The sequence below is a fragment of the Entelurus aequoreus genome, linkage group LG20 (assembly GCF_033978785.1).
Source record: "Entelurus aequoreus isolate RoL-2023_Sb linkage group LG20, RoL_Eaeq_v1.1, whole genome shotgun sequence".
NCBI lineage: Eukaryota > Metazoa > Chordata > Actinopteri > Syngnathiformes > Syngnathidae > Entelurus > Entelurus aequoreus.
The window spans coordinates 34452278-34468777 of NC_084750.1; the positions used below are offsets into that span (position 1 = coordinate 34452278).

The 16500-nt window shown below is 40.4% G+C and overlaps 1 protein-coding gene across 1 annotated transcript in view; it reads left to right on the forward strand.

The window, feature by feature from the left end:
- The window catches only part of skic2 (SKI2 subunit of superkiller complex), a 36141-nt gene extending 20045 nt beyond the window's left edge, over positions 1 to 16096 (forward strand). Inside the window, exons 17-29 of the mRNA XM_062029993.1 lie at positions 2284 to 2394; positions 4104 to 4215; positions 4299 to 4417; positions 6111 to 6242; positions 6845 to 6982; positions 7054 to 7158; positions 7380 to 7515; positions 10221 to 10347; positions 10433 to 10643; positions 12023 to 12133; positions 12244 to 12462; positions 15438 to 15578; positions 15695 to 16096. Of these exons, the coding sequence (XP_061885977.1) occupies positions 2284 to 2394; positions 4104 to 4215; positions 4299 to 4417; positions 6111 to 6242; positions 6845 to 6982; positions 7054 to 7158; positions 7380 to 7515; positions 10221 to 10347; positions 10433 to 10643; positions 12023 to 12133; positions 12244 to 12462; positions 15438 to 15578; positions 15695 to 15895 (1863 nt within the window). The 3' untranslated portion in view covers positions 15896 to 16096. The remainder of the gene's footprint in view (positions 1 to 2283; positions 2395 to 4103; positions 4216 to 4298; positions 4418 to 6110; positions 6243 to 6844; positions 6983 to 7053; positions 7159 to 7379; positions 7516 to 10220; positions 10348 to 10432; positions 10644 to 12022; positions 12134 to 12243; positions 12463 to 15437; positions 15579 to 15694) is intronic.
- The last annotated feature ends 404 nt before the right edge of the window (positions 16097 to 16500 follow it).

Below are 16500 nucleotides of genomic sequence, written 5' to 3' on the forward strand. Positions count from 1 at the left end.
TAGTGAGGTACTGGCAAACTATAGGCCGATATCCAACCTTCCGTTCATCAGTAAGGTACTTGAAAGGATAGTTTCAATTCAAGCACATTCCTTTCTAGAAGAAAATAACATCTTAGAGGAATTCCAATCGGGGTTCAGAAAATATCACAGCACTGAAACCGCTTTCGCTACAATAATCAGCGACCTCAGACTAAACTCTGATGAGAATAAGGTCTCCATCCTTGTCCTGCTAGATCTCAGTGCAGCATTCGATACAATTGATCATGATATTCTAGTCAGTCGTCTCGAAAAGCTTGTTGGTCTATAGGACTATGTGCTGAACTGGTTCAAAACGTACATCAGAGGGAGGAAGGTCTATGTTAGACTAGGAGGCCATATATCTGAGAAATATGACAATCACTATGGGGTTGCACAAGGGAGCTGCCTCGGTCCATTACTTTTTTCTCTTTACATGTTACCGCTGGGCGACATAATCAGAAAACATAATGTAGACTTCCATAGCTACGCAGATGTTACACAACTGTACATATCCGCAGAACCTAATGATACAGCAGCTGTAAACTCCATCACCAACTGCCTATTGGCAATAAATAAATGGATGAGTAACAATTTCCTGAAACTAAATGAGAACAAAACTTAAATTGTAGTTATCGGCCCCAAAACAGAAAGAGAAACGTTAATTAAAAACCTAGGAGGATTAACTCCTTGGATCAAGTCTGAGGTCACAAGTCTCTGTGTTATCATAGACTCAGAACTGAATTTCAACTCCCATACAAACAAGGTGACCAAAACATCGTTCTTTCATCTCAGGAACATAGCAAAAGTATGACCATTTATAAATCAAAATGATGCAGAGAAGCTAATTCACGCCTTCATATCTAGCCGGTTAGACTACTGTAACGCACTCTTCACAGGTCTCCCTAAGAAAACCACAGAGAGACTTCAACTTATTCAAAACTCTGCAGCTCGACTGCTATCAAAAACCAAAAAGGGAGAGCACATTAGTCTTAGCTACTCTGCACTGGCTCCCTATAATGTTTAGAATTGACTTCAAGGTCCTACTCCTTACATACAAAGCCCTAAACGGACAGGGACCAAGCTATATCGCCACAACCCTAACAAACTATGTACCAAAAAGAACACTGCGGTCATCAGCTGCTGGGTTATTAGAGGCTCCCAGAAATAGTCAAAAGAGGTTCGGTGAGGCAGCCTTTGTCAACTACACCCCAAGACTATGGAACACACTGCCCAAAAATATCAGGGAAGCCAACTCCATAGATATCTTCAAAAGACAGCTTAAAACCTATCTCGTTACTCAAGCATTTAAATTAGATATCAGCGAAGCAAGCTAACTACACCTTTAACCACTACACTATCACCTTGCACTCACACTGCATCACCCTTTTATTTCCTACATTGCTCTTAAATTTCTGCATCCACACTGTGATTAGTGGACTGTAAAATGAAACCTGCGATTCAGTGCCTTTTATTTCCTACATTGCTGTGATTACTGTACTGTAAATGAGACCTACGGCCTACAGTCATCCTTGTATTTTATTATACAAGGATTACTGTCTGCATTACTGTCTAAATTACCTTCGGCACTGCTTTATCGTACGGCTTCCTACTTTGTTTTTATTTTATATCATTGCGGTACCATCAAACCGATACAGACCGGTTGGTTGTAATACATTTGTACTTTTATGAGTTCACTGTAATTTGCTATTCTGACTTTTATACTATATAATTGCACTATATCTTATTCTCTGCATCCATACTGTGATTATTGTACTGTAAATGAGACCTACGGCTCACAGTGATCCCTTTATTTTACCCTGCATTACTATTAGCCTTTTATTTCCTACATTACTTTCTTTTTCCACACTGTGATTATTGTAACTATTATTGTCTGATCCTTTTGTTTTCTACTTTGCTTTTATCTTTATTTTTATTTTTTATAATTTATTTTCCATTTTCTACACTTGTTTTTACCATGTTTTTACTTAATCATGTCTTTTACTGCTGTGAAGCACTTTGAGCTGCAATTCTTGTATGACAAGTGGTATACAAATAAAGTTTATTATTATTATTATTACTGTACTACAGTGGTCAATTATACATATTTTAATACATTTGGGAGAGAAATAATTGTCCCTCTTAACAATCAAGGTAGCCTTATTATGAGTGTTTGAATGTGACATCAACAGAAGCCAACCAAAAATGTGCACATTGTTGATTGAATAATTGTCTTACCAAGTAACAACAATGAAAACTCCTCTTTAGATTGTGCTCATGAGGGACCAATTGAAGAGAGGAGTGGCTGTCCATCACAGCGGGATCCTGCCAATACTCAAGGAGGTCATTGAGATGCTCTTCTCAAGAGGTCTAGTAAAGGTCAGTCTGACTGCTTTAGCGAGCATGTAGAACAGGGGTGTCGAAACATCTTGACAAGTCGCCAACACATGGATCCACACGCGGACACACACACACACACACACACACTCAGACACACACTCGAACACGCACACACAAATAAACACATTGCGACACTTTTTTTCACCACACAGCAGAGCGTTGATTGTGATGTAACAACAATCATTTGTACAAAAATAAAGAATGTAGGATTTCCGATATTATCAGGAAATGACCAGAGACAATTCGGTTTGCATTACTTGAAGCAAACTATAGCTAACAGACTGAAATCAGCACATAACTTTAACTTTTATTAACAACCCCACCCCTCCACATCAGACCTTGGCGACACTGCAATATGAAGTATGAACAATAAAACATTGAAAATTAAGAGAATGTGAATGTTCGACTCCTACGGTGTTTACTTCCGTGACGACATTCTTAAAGTTTCGTTATTAATCAGAAACACCAAACAGTTAAAATAAGGCAAACGTGGCGAAGTGTGGAGAGTGTTTTGCTTTGTAGTCTCTTTAAATGGGTGTATTTTTTTAATTGTGTATGGTGCTTAGACATTTTTTATAATGTCCACATAGTTCAGTGAGCAGGTTGTGCGTTATATCCCACTGTGTGTTGACTTTCTCTGTGGGTTATGGGTTATTTGCATCATGAGTGGAAAAGGTTGCTTGGATTCGGGTATATAAATTGATGCTAGGCTCATTAGTCTGTAATACAAAATGCATGGTCATTGACTCACATTACGAACAAGGTGGTGTAATGTTTGCAGTTATTAAAAATTAATGATCTTCATCAATTTAGTAAGGTATCATCAAAGAGTACAAATTCATTTCTTTCAATATGCATCATAACAAAAACGGTAATATTAAAAAAATGGATAGATGTTGATAGTCCAATTCATACTGGGACACATTTTCAAGCGTTGACCGGTCGCCAGCTACAAAAAGGTTGCGGACCACTGGTTTAGATAATAATGAGTCATATATTGGAATATGGGATCCATTATTTAAATATGTTTTAACTATTAAATTAACCTAAAATATGACTTATTTTATCTTTGTGGAAAATATTGGACACAATGTGTTGTCAAGCTTATGAGATGTGATGCAAGTGTAAGCCACTGTGACACTATTGTTCGCTTTTTAAATGTTTATATTTTATTTTTTATAAATGGCTGTGATGATAATGTAAATGAGGGATTTCTAATCACTGCTATGTTGGAATTCTTATTAATATTGATACTGTTGTTGATATTATTCATTTTTGTTTGACTACTTTTGGATTGTTTGTGAATGTTGTCTGTCTATCTGTGTTGGCCCTGCGATGAGGTGACGACTTGTCCAGGGTGTACCCCGTCTTCCGCCTGTGTGCAGTTGGGATAGGCTCCAGCATCTCCCGCGACCCCGTAAGGGAAAAGCGTTAGAATATGGATGGATGGATGTGTCATGTTTGTGTGTCCTCTCAATTGCTCTGTTGATTGCTATTTTGAATGTTGCTGGGCCGGTTTTGGAATTGGAATTGTATTATTATTGAATTATTGTGTATTATTTTGTTGGACTAATAATAATAATTAAAAAAAATATATATATATAAAAAGTAATGACAGAATGACGACGTTGCAATTTGAACACCTCTGATTTACAAAGAAAATAAATATACCCTCTTCGGCGTTAAAGGTGCTGTTTGCGACTGAGACGTTTGCAATGGGAGTAAACATGCCTGCCAGAACTGTGGTGTTCGACAACATTCGTAAACATGACGGAACCAGCAATAGAAATCTGCTGCCTGGTATGTTGCTCACTGCTAATGTTGATTGCGTTCATCTCTGCACGTGAATCTGAGTTTCGACATAACTTGAATGTTTCTTTAAGGTGAATATATTCAGATGGCGGGGAGAGCAGGCAGAAGAGGTCTGGACGCGACAGGCACCGTCATCATTCTATGCAAAGGCGGCGTTCACGAGATGTCTGATCTTCATGTCATGATGCTGGTGAGAGCCTTTATGTTATGTATGTTGGCATGGGTTCCTCCCACACTGCAGCATATAAGTGTCTGCCTTGTGCTTGGCCGCTAATCTCTCCATCTTTCCAAATGTCAGCTATTATAGGATGGATGGGTTGTTTTTAAAGGGTGATGTCAAGTAGGGATGTCCTGATCCGATACCAGCAAAATAATACAATCAGTCCTGCAGCGTGCTGGACAGCCAGTTCACATCTAAATATCGCACACTAGTTTGAACTTTTCTTGTAATTTAGTGAAGTCATTTACAAAACGTAAACACGGTAGGCTATACTGTAGGCTACTACGAGCTAGCAGCCTACACAACAGTTGAACACATAATAGCACACAAGCTAAACATAGTCTAAACATAGTACTAACTGTCCTCATTATTGCAGTCTAAATCACATGTGTCAATGTATAAAATAATCATAGTTGCATAATATTTAAATATATAAATTCTCCAAGGCAGAAGGTTTGTTGTGTACTGAGAAGGGAAGGAGGTGACAACCAAGGCTGAACTGCGGTTTACAGGGTTTATTGAAACCTTTGATGAGTGAGTGGAGTGTGTATGCTACTGTTAGTGAATGGGTGTAGACGATGTGTAGAATTAACCGTGTAAGTGTTACCAGGGTTTGTTGTCTGTGAGTGTTGGATGGATCTTTCGTCGAATCAAGGGGGCAAGGCGAAGAGGCAGTCCGTAAGAAGGCGAGCAGTCGAGGGTAGGAGAGTGGCAGCGTAATCCGTGTCCGAGCAGGGGTCGAGGATCGAGGAAGGCAGTCAGAGATCCGGATGGATGTCGTGAGGCAAAACACGATCACAGACGACGGGGAAGACACTGCGGGTGACACAAGGGACATGAACTAGGGAACAAGGAAGAGCACGGAGAAGGCGAGCAAAGCACAAGGGAGGGGATCCCAGACGTGATGCTTACTGGGAAGATGAGCGACGTTCTAGCAAAGGTTCCTTGGGTCCGCTGGTCTTTATGTCGCTCCCTCTTATTAGGTCCAGGTGCGCTGATCCGTGATTGCCTGCAGCCTTGTCGCAGCGTGGGCGTGCTGCGCTCAGCGCGAGCAGGGGCATGTCTGGGCACGCTGTCAGCGGAGGTGCCGGCAGACCCAGCTGCCGGCGAAAAGCGGGTTAAAGCCCGTGCCGTGACAAGTTTTTTAGAAATGATCCAGTAACAAACGTGTCTTGATCATACGCTTTTATAGCTACCATTGTTCTTTGTTTGAGTAATTTCTCTTGATCAAACATTTTCTAACATTCCGCACTACAAAATAATAAAAGTGTGTATGATTCCAGCTGATAACATATAGAATCAATATCGGTATTGGCCAATACTCAAGGCTCTAATATCAGTATCGTATCGGAAGTGAAAAAGTTCAGGACACCTATTTATTTAAAAAAAAATGTTTGGAACATCTTGTGCATGATCAGATCATTTTAAAGTTTAGAATATGCATTTTTTTTCTGTCAAAACTGAAAAAACTAATAAATTTAACAATAGAGATGATGTACTTTATTGACGCATATTATTATATTATTACCAGACTTTCACATAAAATGATGTGGCGGGCCACATTTGGCCCCTGGCCCTAGAGTGTTACACTGGTGGTGTTAGATTGGAGAGTAAAAAGGGAACTAAAACATTTTTTTGCTAATGTCCTAATTTTTTCTACCAGGGCAAGCCTACCACCCTCCACTCACAGTTCAGGCTGACCTACACTATGATCCTAAACCTGCTGCGAGTGGAGGCTCTCCATGTGACGGACATGATGAAGAGGAGCTTCTCTGAAAACCACAGAGACACTCAGGTAACAAGTCCAAACTGGCTTATGGGATCATGACAGTAAGAGCAAAAAAACAAGGTAATGTTATATTAAATATGTAACATCTTCTATATAAGTAGCCTCTTTTATGATGAAAAATATCAAAATTGCCCTCACATCTGTTGATTTCTCTGTATGCGTCTCTTAATGGAAAGGTTTGGGCACCCCTGCTCTAAACTCTGGAATATGCCTCTCACGGTTATTCAACACATTTTAAATTCAGTTTTAGACGTTAATAAAAAATTACAGGCATGCATTATACAGTTGTACTTACAAAACGTTGTTGCGTCTTATTAAAGCATCATTGAGTGACCTGTGCGGTATTCATAGCTGGAGAACTCTTTTTTTTTTTTTTAAATTGTTGTAAATAGTGCATCCAAACCACTTTTTATTTAATTTACATTTAATAACATAAAATATGGGAATTTCATAAAGTAATGATTAGTAGTAAAGAGCATTTCCAAACAAAACACAATAAATGGTCAGAAGGTTTGTGTATACTTTCAGTCATTGTAGATTTTATTGTAATCCCTTTTTAAATTGCCACAAAAGAACACATGCAAACATTCAATTGCTTCTACTTCTAGGCTCATGAAAAGAGGATCACCCAGCTGAAGAAGACAATGGCCACGCTACCGCCTCCGGCCAACGAGGGTCAGCTGTCTGATGTGTTACCGTACTACCTCACTGTGACAGAGCTACAAACCACTAAAGACATCCTCCAGGTGGCACAAAGTACCTCAAACCTCCGCAACCACTGTTTATTTTGAGACCAATTCTTCCTCTTTGACTGCAGCATGCTATTCTGGAGTCGGTCAGTGGGCTGAAAGCTCTATCTGTGGGCCGGGTTGTGGTGGTGAACAACAAGCAGCATCCTAACGCCCTGGGAGTCATTCTGCAGGTAGGCGTGCCGATGTGTCAGTAGCTCAGGGTCAGTTAAGGATGCTGAGTGTCCCAGCATGCATTGGGCAAAAGGTTGCAAAATGCCTGGAAGTGGTCTGCAGACAGTAATTCACACCTTCAACCCTGAAAACAAGTTGGCTAAATTAGGCCAGGAGTGGTAGCGTTAGCATCGCCAAATACTGCGGCTGTCCCTCCATGTCTGCAACATGTGCTCTGCAGGTGTCCAACGATGCTGTGAATCGCACCTTCACCGCGCTCATTATATGCGAGAAAGGCAACGAGGAAATGGAAGGGAACGGCGGTGACAGCCGAGCTTTTCCTCACCACTTCGACACGGCACTCTTCATCCCTGAAGGTTGGTCAATAAATGATTACCGTATTTTCCGAGCCATAGGGCGCATGAGCGGGTCTAGTTAGGTCTATTTTCATACCAAAGGCGCACCGGATTATAAGGCGCATTAAAGGAGTCATATTATTATTATTGTTTTTCTAAATTGAAAACACTTCCTTGTGGTCTACATAACATGTAATGGTGGTTCTTTGGTCAAAATGTTGCATAGATTATGTTTTACAGATCATCTTCAAGCCGCTTTCTGACAGTCGCTTCAGAATGCGCCGTTTTGTGGGCGCTCTTATTTACGTGGCTCACCTTCGACAGCGTCTTCTACCCGTCATCTTTGTTGTAGCGGTGTAGCGTGCAAGGATGGGAGTGGAAGAAGTTTTAATAACATTCAGACTTTACTTAAATCAATAACGGAGCAGCATCTCCTCATCCGTGGCTCACTAGTGCAATAACAACGCCGGAAATGTGTCCCGTGAAAAAACGTCCAACCGTAACTCTCTAATAACTAAAGTTCCTTGGGTGAATTATGTAAACTCATTACACTGGTATGTTTTAAAGTTAAAAGTACCACTGATAGTCACACACACTAGGTGTGGTGAAATTACTCTCTGCATTTGACCCATCCCCTTGTTCCACCCCCTGGGAGGTGAGGGGATCAGTGAGCAGCAGCGGTGGCCGCGCTCCGGAATCATTTTGGTAAATTAACCCCCAATTCCAACCCTTGATGCTGAGTGCCAAGCAGGGAGGTAATGGGTCCCATTTTTATAGTCTTTGGTATGACTCGGCCGGGGTTTGAACTCTCAACCTACCGATCTCCGGGCGGACACTCTAACCGCAAGGCCACTGAGCAGGTTTAAGCGCTTTCATGGTGAGTTTACTGACAGATATAAGTAAGAACTTTACACTACTTTATATTAGAAATGGCAACAGCCCAGGATGAATGCCCCACAACAAGAAGATAGAGGAAAAGAAGAAGCGTATTGACTACGGTCCGCAGACTACAAAGGCGGATGCGCACACATTTTTTGGACATATGCAGATCCAAAATATAGATCAGCAGGTACCAGAAGGTAAGAAAAGTTGTTTTTGCATAATATTGCGAAACAAAACGCCAGATAATGTCTTACCTTATACACACACACCATAATAATACTCGTATGTTGAAGCACAGTACAATCCTTCATAGCTTACAAAAGTTGTATTAAAACATTTTGATAGATTTTTGAGCGCCGTGTGTAATGTTCTATATTTTCAATGGAACATATACAATTTTGGTGTTTTTTACTTGAGTCATATTGCAGTCTACACATATCTCTTATGTGTGACAGCCGTCTACTGGTCACACTTATCATTACACCATGTACCAAATAAAATAGCTTCGAGGTCGGTAAGCACAACCAAAATGATTCCGTACATTAGGCGCACCGGGTTATAAGGCGCACTGTCGAGTTTTGAGAAAATGAAAGGATTTTAAGTGCGCCTTATAGTCCTGAAAAATACTGTAAGTGCTCTTACTGGATAAACAACACAAGTGATTGCTGACAGTGCCCCAAAATCCTTCATGACTTGTAATGAATCTGATAGTAAACTAACTTTGTGTACAAGTGAAACTCAAAAAAGGAGAATATAGTGCAAATGTTTGTTTATTCTAGCAATTATATTTACAAGGTGAAACTAATATACAGTATGACATTGGCTCATAACATGCAACTTGAGATATTTTAAACATTTCGATGAAAGCTTATGAAAACCGGAAATTGAAAATGTTGGGTTTTTAAAAACTGTAAGCCGTGATCATCAAAATGATAGAAAATAAAGGCTTAACATGTCTCACTTTGCATGTAATGAGTTTACATCACATATTAGAAGTTGAATTGCCGAAACGGATGGACTTTTGCACGATATTGTAATTTTTTGGCAGTGCCACCGGTATATTCTCCTTTTAACATAGAATAGTGAGTTTGTCGTTTACTGTTTTTATTCATCTTTATTTATAGGGCAGCACGGTGGAACAGGGGTTAGTGCATGTGCCTCACAAAACGAAGGTCCTGAGTAGTCCTGAGTTCAATCTCGGGCTCGGGATCTTTCTGTGTGGAGTTTGCATGTTCTCCCCGTGACTGCGTGGATTCCCTCCGGGTACTCCGGCTTCCTCCCACCTCCAAAAACATGCACCTGGGGATAGGTTGATTGGCAACACTAAATTGGCGCTAGTGTGTGAATGTGAATGTGAATGTTGTCTGTCTATCTGTGTTGGCCCTGTGATGAGGTGGCGACTTCTGCCCGAATGCAGCTGAGATGGGCTCCAGCACCCCCTGCGACTCCAAAAGGGACAAGCGGTAGAAAATGGATGGATGGATGGATGTTTTCATTCCCTCTTTCCATTTAAAAAAACTGGTTGGAATGACAAAGGATCTGGATTTTTTTCTTCCAGATTTGATCCAATATTTATTCACTAAGTACTTTTTGAAGGTTTCAATCTTTTCATTCATATAGTATTTTTACATTTTCATCTGAAAAGTATGAAGGGTAATCGTTAAAATCATTCTTAGTAATACAGTGTAGTATGAAAATAGGAAATCTATACTGTTATACAAGCTGTACACAGACTACTGTAAAGTTTACCCAAGTTGAATCTCTATAGTAGTGTCCCTTTGGAAGATATACTGTAAATGTGTACACACATGTACTGTAAGTGATGATCCTGTGTTTTGTGTCAGGTCCATGCAGCCACACGGTGCAGAAGCTAAACCCACAGGACATCACTGCCATCACAGTGAAGACCCTGAAAGTGATCCCTGACAGGATCATTGACAACTATCATAAGAGACAACAACCCAGATTCAGGTTTGACACTGGGTTCCTTTTTCAGGACTCTGATTTTTTGAATAAATATGATAAAGGGAAGTTATTTTTCTATCTAATCTTCCAGAAGTGAACCCCCTGGCCAGGCCATCTCCACGGCCTCACAGGAGCTCTTGCGAATGGCCGAGGCCAACCCCGGCGGCGTCGCCACCCTCCACCCGGTGAACGACCTCCAGCTGAAGAGCGTGGACGTGGTCGAGGCGTCCCTACGCATCCGTGCGCTGCAGGACAGCCTAAAGGATTTTAACTGCATCCATTCGCCCACGTTTGCAGAGCAGGTGTGTGCTTGTGCTTACTCCTTTCTGGCCCCTTTGTTGGGCAGACAGGAAGTAGGCGTTCTCAAATTACCAATACTGACCAACCGCTGCACCATGTTTTTGACATGTACATTTTCTAGACAGCGGTGTTTTGTTTTTAATTTGAGATGGGCATTATTTAGTTTCCTTGGGTGCGATAAAGCAAAGCATGTGTGTGTGTGTGTATATATATATATATGAAAAAAACACAGAGGCTATTTCATCCCTACAAGCCTGTTTCCCAGGTTTCCCTGCTCTTCAGGGGATTTTATTAAAAAGAGCACGGAAACCTGCATATACATATCTATATATATATATCTATATATATATATATATAGATATGTATATGTATATATATGTATATGTATATATGTATATGTATATATATATATATATATATATATATATATATATAATTTTTTTTTTATATATATATATATAGATATATATATATATATACATATATCTATATATATATATATCTATATATATATATATAGATATATATATATAGATATATATATATCTATATATATATATAAAGCCTATACATATACAGTACAGGCCAAAAGTTTGGACACACCTTTTCATTCAATGCGTTTTCTTTATTTTCATGACTATTTACATTGTAGATTGTCACTGAAGGCATCCAAACTATGAATGAACACATGTGGAGTTATGTACTTAACAAAAAAAGGTGACATAACTGAAAACATGTTTTATATTCTAGTTTCTTCAAAATAGCCACCCTTTGCTCTGATTACTGCTTTGCACACTCTTGGCATTCTCTTGATGAGCTTGAAGAGATAGTCACCTGAAATGGTTTTCACTTCACAGGTGTGCCTTATCAGGGTTGATTAGTGGATTTTCTTGCTTTATCAATGGGGTTGGGACCATCAGTTGTGTTGTGAATGTGTCCAAACGTTAGGCCTGTGCTGTATGTGTACTGCGCCAAACATAGATGAGTGTTGAGACAGTGTTATGCATTTTACCATAATAATTGTAGTGGATTTAAATGGGTGTAATTTAGAATTATGATTGGTACTTGGTACTAACATTTTTTAAGTATCCACAAAGTTCAGTGAGCAGGTTGTGTTATGTGTGTTTTTTGCAATTTATTGGCGGCATGAGTCGTATATAATACTGTGCTGTGCATGCTTCAAAGTACAATTAATGGTCATTGACCTGATTTACTCACATTGTCCACAAGCTGGTGACACATTTCCAGCAATTAGGTTTTCATATATTGAAAACTAAGCTGCGAACCTGATTCCATCTGCGGGGCCAATTTGAAGACGCAGGCGGCCAGAGTTTGGACACCCCTGCTATTGATGGTGACTGTGTCCCCACCTGTGTTTCAGTATGCACAGGTTAAGGAGAGAATGAGTGTGCAGGAGGAGCTAGACAAACTGCTCTTTTTGGTGTCAGACCAGTCACTGTCTCTACTGCCTGAGTACCACCAGAGGATCAAGGTTCGATTGGATCATTCTATTTACCAATGCAGTGCATGTATGTATATCTAGCCCTAGCTGTAAGTATTTACCCGTACTTGACTGTATTTTTCCACCGGCGTGTCTCTCAGGTGCTGCAGTCTCTCCAGTACATAGACAGCAGCGGCGCGGTGCAGCTCAAAGGCCGAGTGGCCTGTCAGATCAGCAGCCACGAGCTGCTGCTCACGGAGCTGCTGTTCGAGAACGTGCTGAGCCCTCTGGCGCCCGAAGAGAGCGCCGCCCTGCTGTCCTGTTTGGTCTTCACACAGAATACGCAAGTGAAGCCGCATGTTAGCAACAACCTGAAAGAGGTAACTGAGTGTACTACACCCGCTTTGTATGACAGTATCTAACACCGTACACATGCACATGTGCTGCATAACATCCTGTAGAAAGGCTGGTAAAAATGGGAGAACATCTTTCCTGTGTCCTGTCCTGAGAGCTTCACTGGTACATGAAAGTGCTTTATAGGGTCTTACATTAGTTATGACTTGTCGCAAGAAAAAAAGCTTCAGTTTTTTTTGGTTTTTTTTACATAAGTGACATATTTTCTCTATACCTTTGTATACACAGCCACAACATTAAGTACAAGAGTTCAAAAACTACGTTTGCAACGATAGTAAACATAGTGATGGTAATTGTAATTGATTAACCAAAATGTTTTAAAATGGTTGTCGTTAGAGATGTCCGATAATATTATCGGCTGATAAATGCTTTAAAATGTAATATCGGAAATTATCGGTATCTGTTTCAAAATTATTGGTATCTGTTTCAAAAAGTAAAATTTATGACTTTTAAAAACGCCGCTGTGTACACAGACGTAAACAGAAGTACAGAGCGCCAATAAACCATAAAGGCACTTCCTTTGCTCGCCGGCCCAGTCACATAATATATATGGCTTTTCACACACACAAGTGAATGCAAGGCATACTTGGTCAACAGCCAGGTCACACTGAGGGTGGATGTATAAACAACTTTAACACTGTTACAAATATGCGCCACACTGTGAACCCACACCAAACAAGAATGACAAACACATTTCGGGAGAACATCCGCACCGTAACACAACATAAACACAACAGAACAAATACCCGGAACCCCTTGCAGCACTAACTCTTCCGGGACGCTACAATATACACCGCCGCTACACCCCTGAAACCCCGCCCCCCCCCCAACCCCAACCCCGCCCACCTCAACCTCCTCATGCTCTCTCAGGGCGAGCATGTCCCAAATTCCAAGCTGATGTTTTGAGGCATGTTTAAAAAAAAAAAATGCACTTTGTGACTTCAATAATAAATATGGCAGTGCCATGTTGGCATTTTTTTCCATAACTTGAGTTGATTTATTTTGGAAAACCTTGTTACATTGTTTAATGCATCCAGCGGGGCATTACAACAAAATTAGGCATAATAATGTGTTAATTCCACGACTGTATATATCGGTATCGGTTGTTATCGGAATCGGTAATTAAGATTTGGACAATATCGGAATATCGGATATCGGCAAAAAAGCCATTATCGGACATCTCTAGTTGTCTTATGACTATTTGGATAAAATACAATGTGACTAACAGACAGTGGGGAAAATTACTATTGGATCCCCTGCAGATTCAATAGTCATTTTTTATAATGGTATCTAAAGTTTAACGGAAAACATAATAAAAAAACAACACAAATCTAGGAAAAAATACTATAGGTTATAAATTAATTTGTTCCAGCCACCCCCGCTACCCAGAGAGGGACAAGCAGCCCTTCAACTTTAATCCCCCCCCCCACATCAGACCGTGACGACGATGCAATATGAAGTATAAATGATACAACATTGAATGTTAAGAGTAAAAGTGAAAGTTTGACTCTTACTTTATTCCCCCCCCCCTGACAACCTCTTTAAAGTTGTGTAATCAGAAATATCAAGCAGCTAAAATGTGCCAAGCATGGGGAAGTGTGGAGATTGTGTTTTGCATATATTACCCATCATGCACTGTAATGGATTTATATATGTGTAATTTTAAATTATATATACGTGTTTCATAATGTCCACAAAGTTCAATGAGCAGGAGGTTGTGTTATGTGTGTTGACTTTATTTGTTGGTTATAGTTAATTTACACCATCAGACAAGAGGGCCACAATATCACTCTAAATCACGGGTGTCAAACCCACAGCCCGCGGGCCTGATCAACAGGTTTTATCCGACCAGCGTGATGAGTTTGCCGAGTATTAAAATGAGCTGCTTATTTCTTTTTAACGAAAGAAACTGCTGTTCTAAATGTGTCCACTGGATGTCACAATAGCAATTCTGTTAGGCAAGCAAATGGTTTATACCGGTGCCAAGCAAGAGGTACACAGTAAAGGGGGACTGTGGCTCCTCCTCCTCTAGCCACATGAAACTTAAAACCTGTCGTTTTATGTCTTCTGCTTCGAACACATCGTCATTTGGCACCCTTGTTGCCCCAAAATGTCTCAGTCAAACACGAGAAAAGTGAACTTAACCCTTTTGAATAGTTTTTACCTCCGTTTCTTACGGTTTGTTGAGTTAGCACTGGATTGATACGTGGACGTATTTGATACCTAGAAGAGTTTACATGTGTTTTTTGTTCAATCCCAGAAAGACTGTGATTTAAAGTTGAATGCTGGCTTTGTAGATACACTGAGACCAAGTCTGAGCTCATTGTGTTTTTGAAACTGCACCAATTCCCTCAGAATTTTCAACAAATTTGAAGGATTATTTGTGATTTGTACGTTTTTCAGAATGTGCTTGTTTTATTTTTGGCTAAAGTGAAACAAAGAAAACAACCTGGAGTTGTCTTTATTTTTAAATGATGGATGCCATGATTTTACCATTACGGCCCACTTGGGAATAGATTTTCCTCCATGTGGCCCCTGAGCTAAAATGAGTTTGACATCCCTGCTCTAAATCAATACACAGGGGACAAAATGTAGGGAAAAACGCACAGCGGGCCATTTATCTTGTTAAACTTGTGATGTGTCGCGGGCCGCACCGAAGACTCCAGCCGGCTGCATTTGGCCCGCGGGCCTTAGTTTGGACACCAAGGATCTATGGGATTAAGGACCAGACACTGGTTAGTCTACTCCAGGATCTTAACCTGCTTCTTCTTATGCCTTAAGGCTTAAGGCACGGTCCCGCTGCAAGACCAATCCAGCGACCAAGTTTTAGCTGAAGCCAAAGTGCATCTTTAGAACAGCTTCTCTCGTATTTTCACTGACATGTAAAGTATGTTTTTTTCCTGTTCACGCACCTCCTCTTCTTATTTATGTTTCCTTTCAGGTTACCGATCGGGTGTTATCGGTGGCCAAGCGTATCGGAGAGCTCCAGAGGGATTGTGGGTTATCACAGACTGCAGAAGAATTTGTGGGCCAGTTCAAGTTTGGCCTGACCGAAGTGGTGTACTGCTGGGCCAGAGGCATGGTGAGCTCCGTGCAGGCCCTATTTCCTTTTGGGGGGAAAAAATGAACATATTGGAAAAATGGATGCACCAATCAAACAACATTTTGTCTCTTCTTCGAATCCCTTCACCACCACAGCCCTTCGCAGAGATCGCCCAGCTGACAGACGTCCAGGAAGGCACGGTGGTCCGCTGCATCCAGCGTCTGGACGAGGTCCTGAAGGAGGTGCGCCAGGCCGCCCGCATCGTGGGCGACTCCGTGCTGGGAAGCAAGATGGAGAAAGCGTCCCTTGCCATTAGGAGGGACATCGTCTTTACCGCTTCCCTCTACACGCACTGAGAGACAGGCGAACACTTCATATCAGCTCACTGCAGTGATATTTTTTTATGATAAACCCTAATCTGGCTTGTCAAGTGTCGGGGCTTTGACATCTGCATCAGTTTTTTTAAATAAAAGGAAACCTACGAATGAATTTAACTTAAATAAGTGGAACACTTTGTGTTTTCTCTTTAGGGGAGTCCATACTTTTTTTTTTTGAAGGATGCAGGTGCCACATTGATATTTTTAAATTGTAAAAAGGCCTATAGCAGTATACACTATACATTTAATTAAAAACAGCCTTTAATACTGACATTAACTTTTCTAATTAATTACAGTTTTTGCTGTTTTATTTAGTTTAATTTATTGTTATTATTTTTTTAAAACAACACTACCATCTAGTGGCCCGGCATGCACATTGCAACATTATATCATACCCTACATCAGGGGTGTCAAACTCATTTTAATTGAGGGCCATATCGCAGTTATGTTTGCCCTCAGAGGGCCACTTCTAACAGTGAGTGATATTATTACACAATTGCCTATGCATTTGATGGTTTATTTATTTTTTTATGTACAATGTAAAAAATGTTTGTAGATTTTACTGTAAAAAAACTGACTGGTCA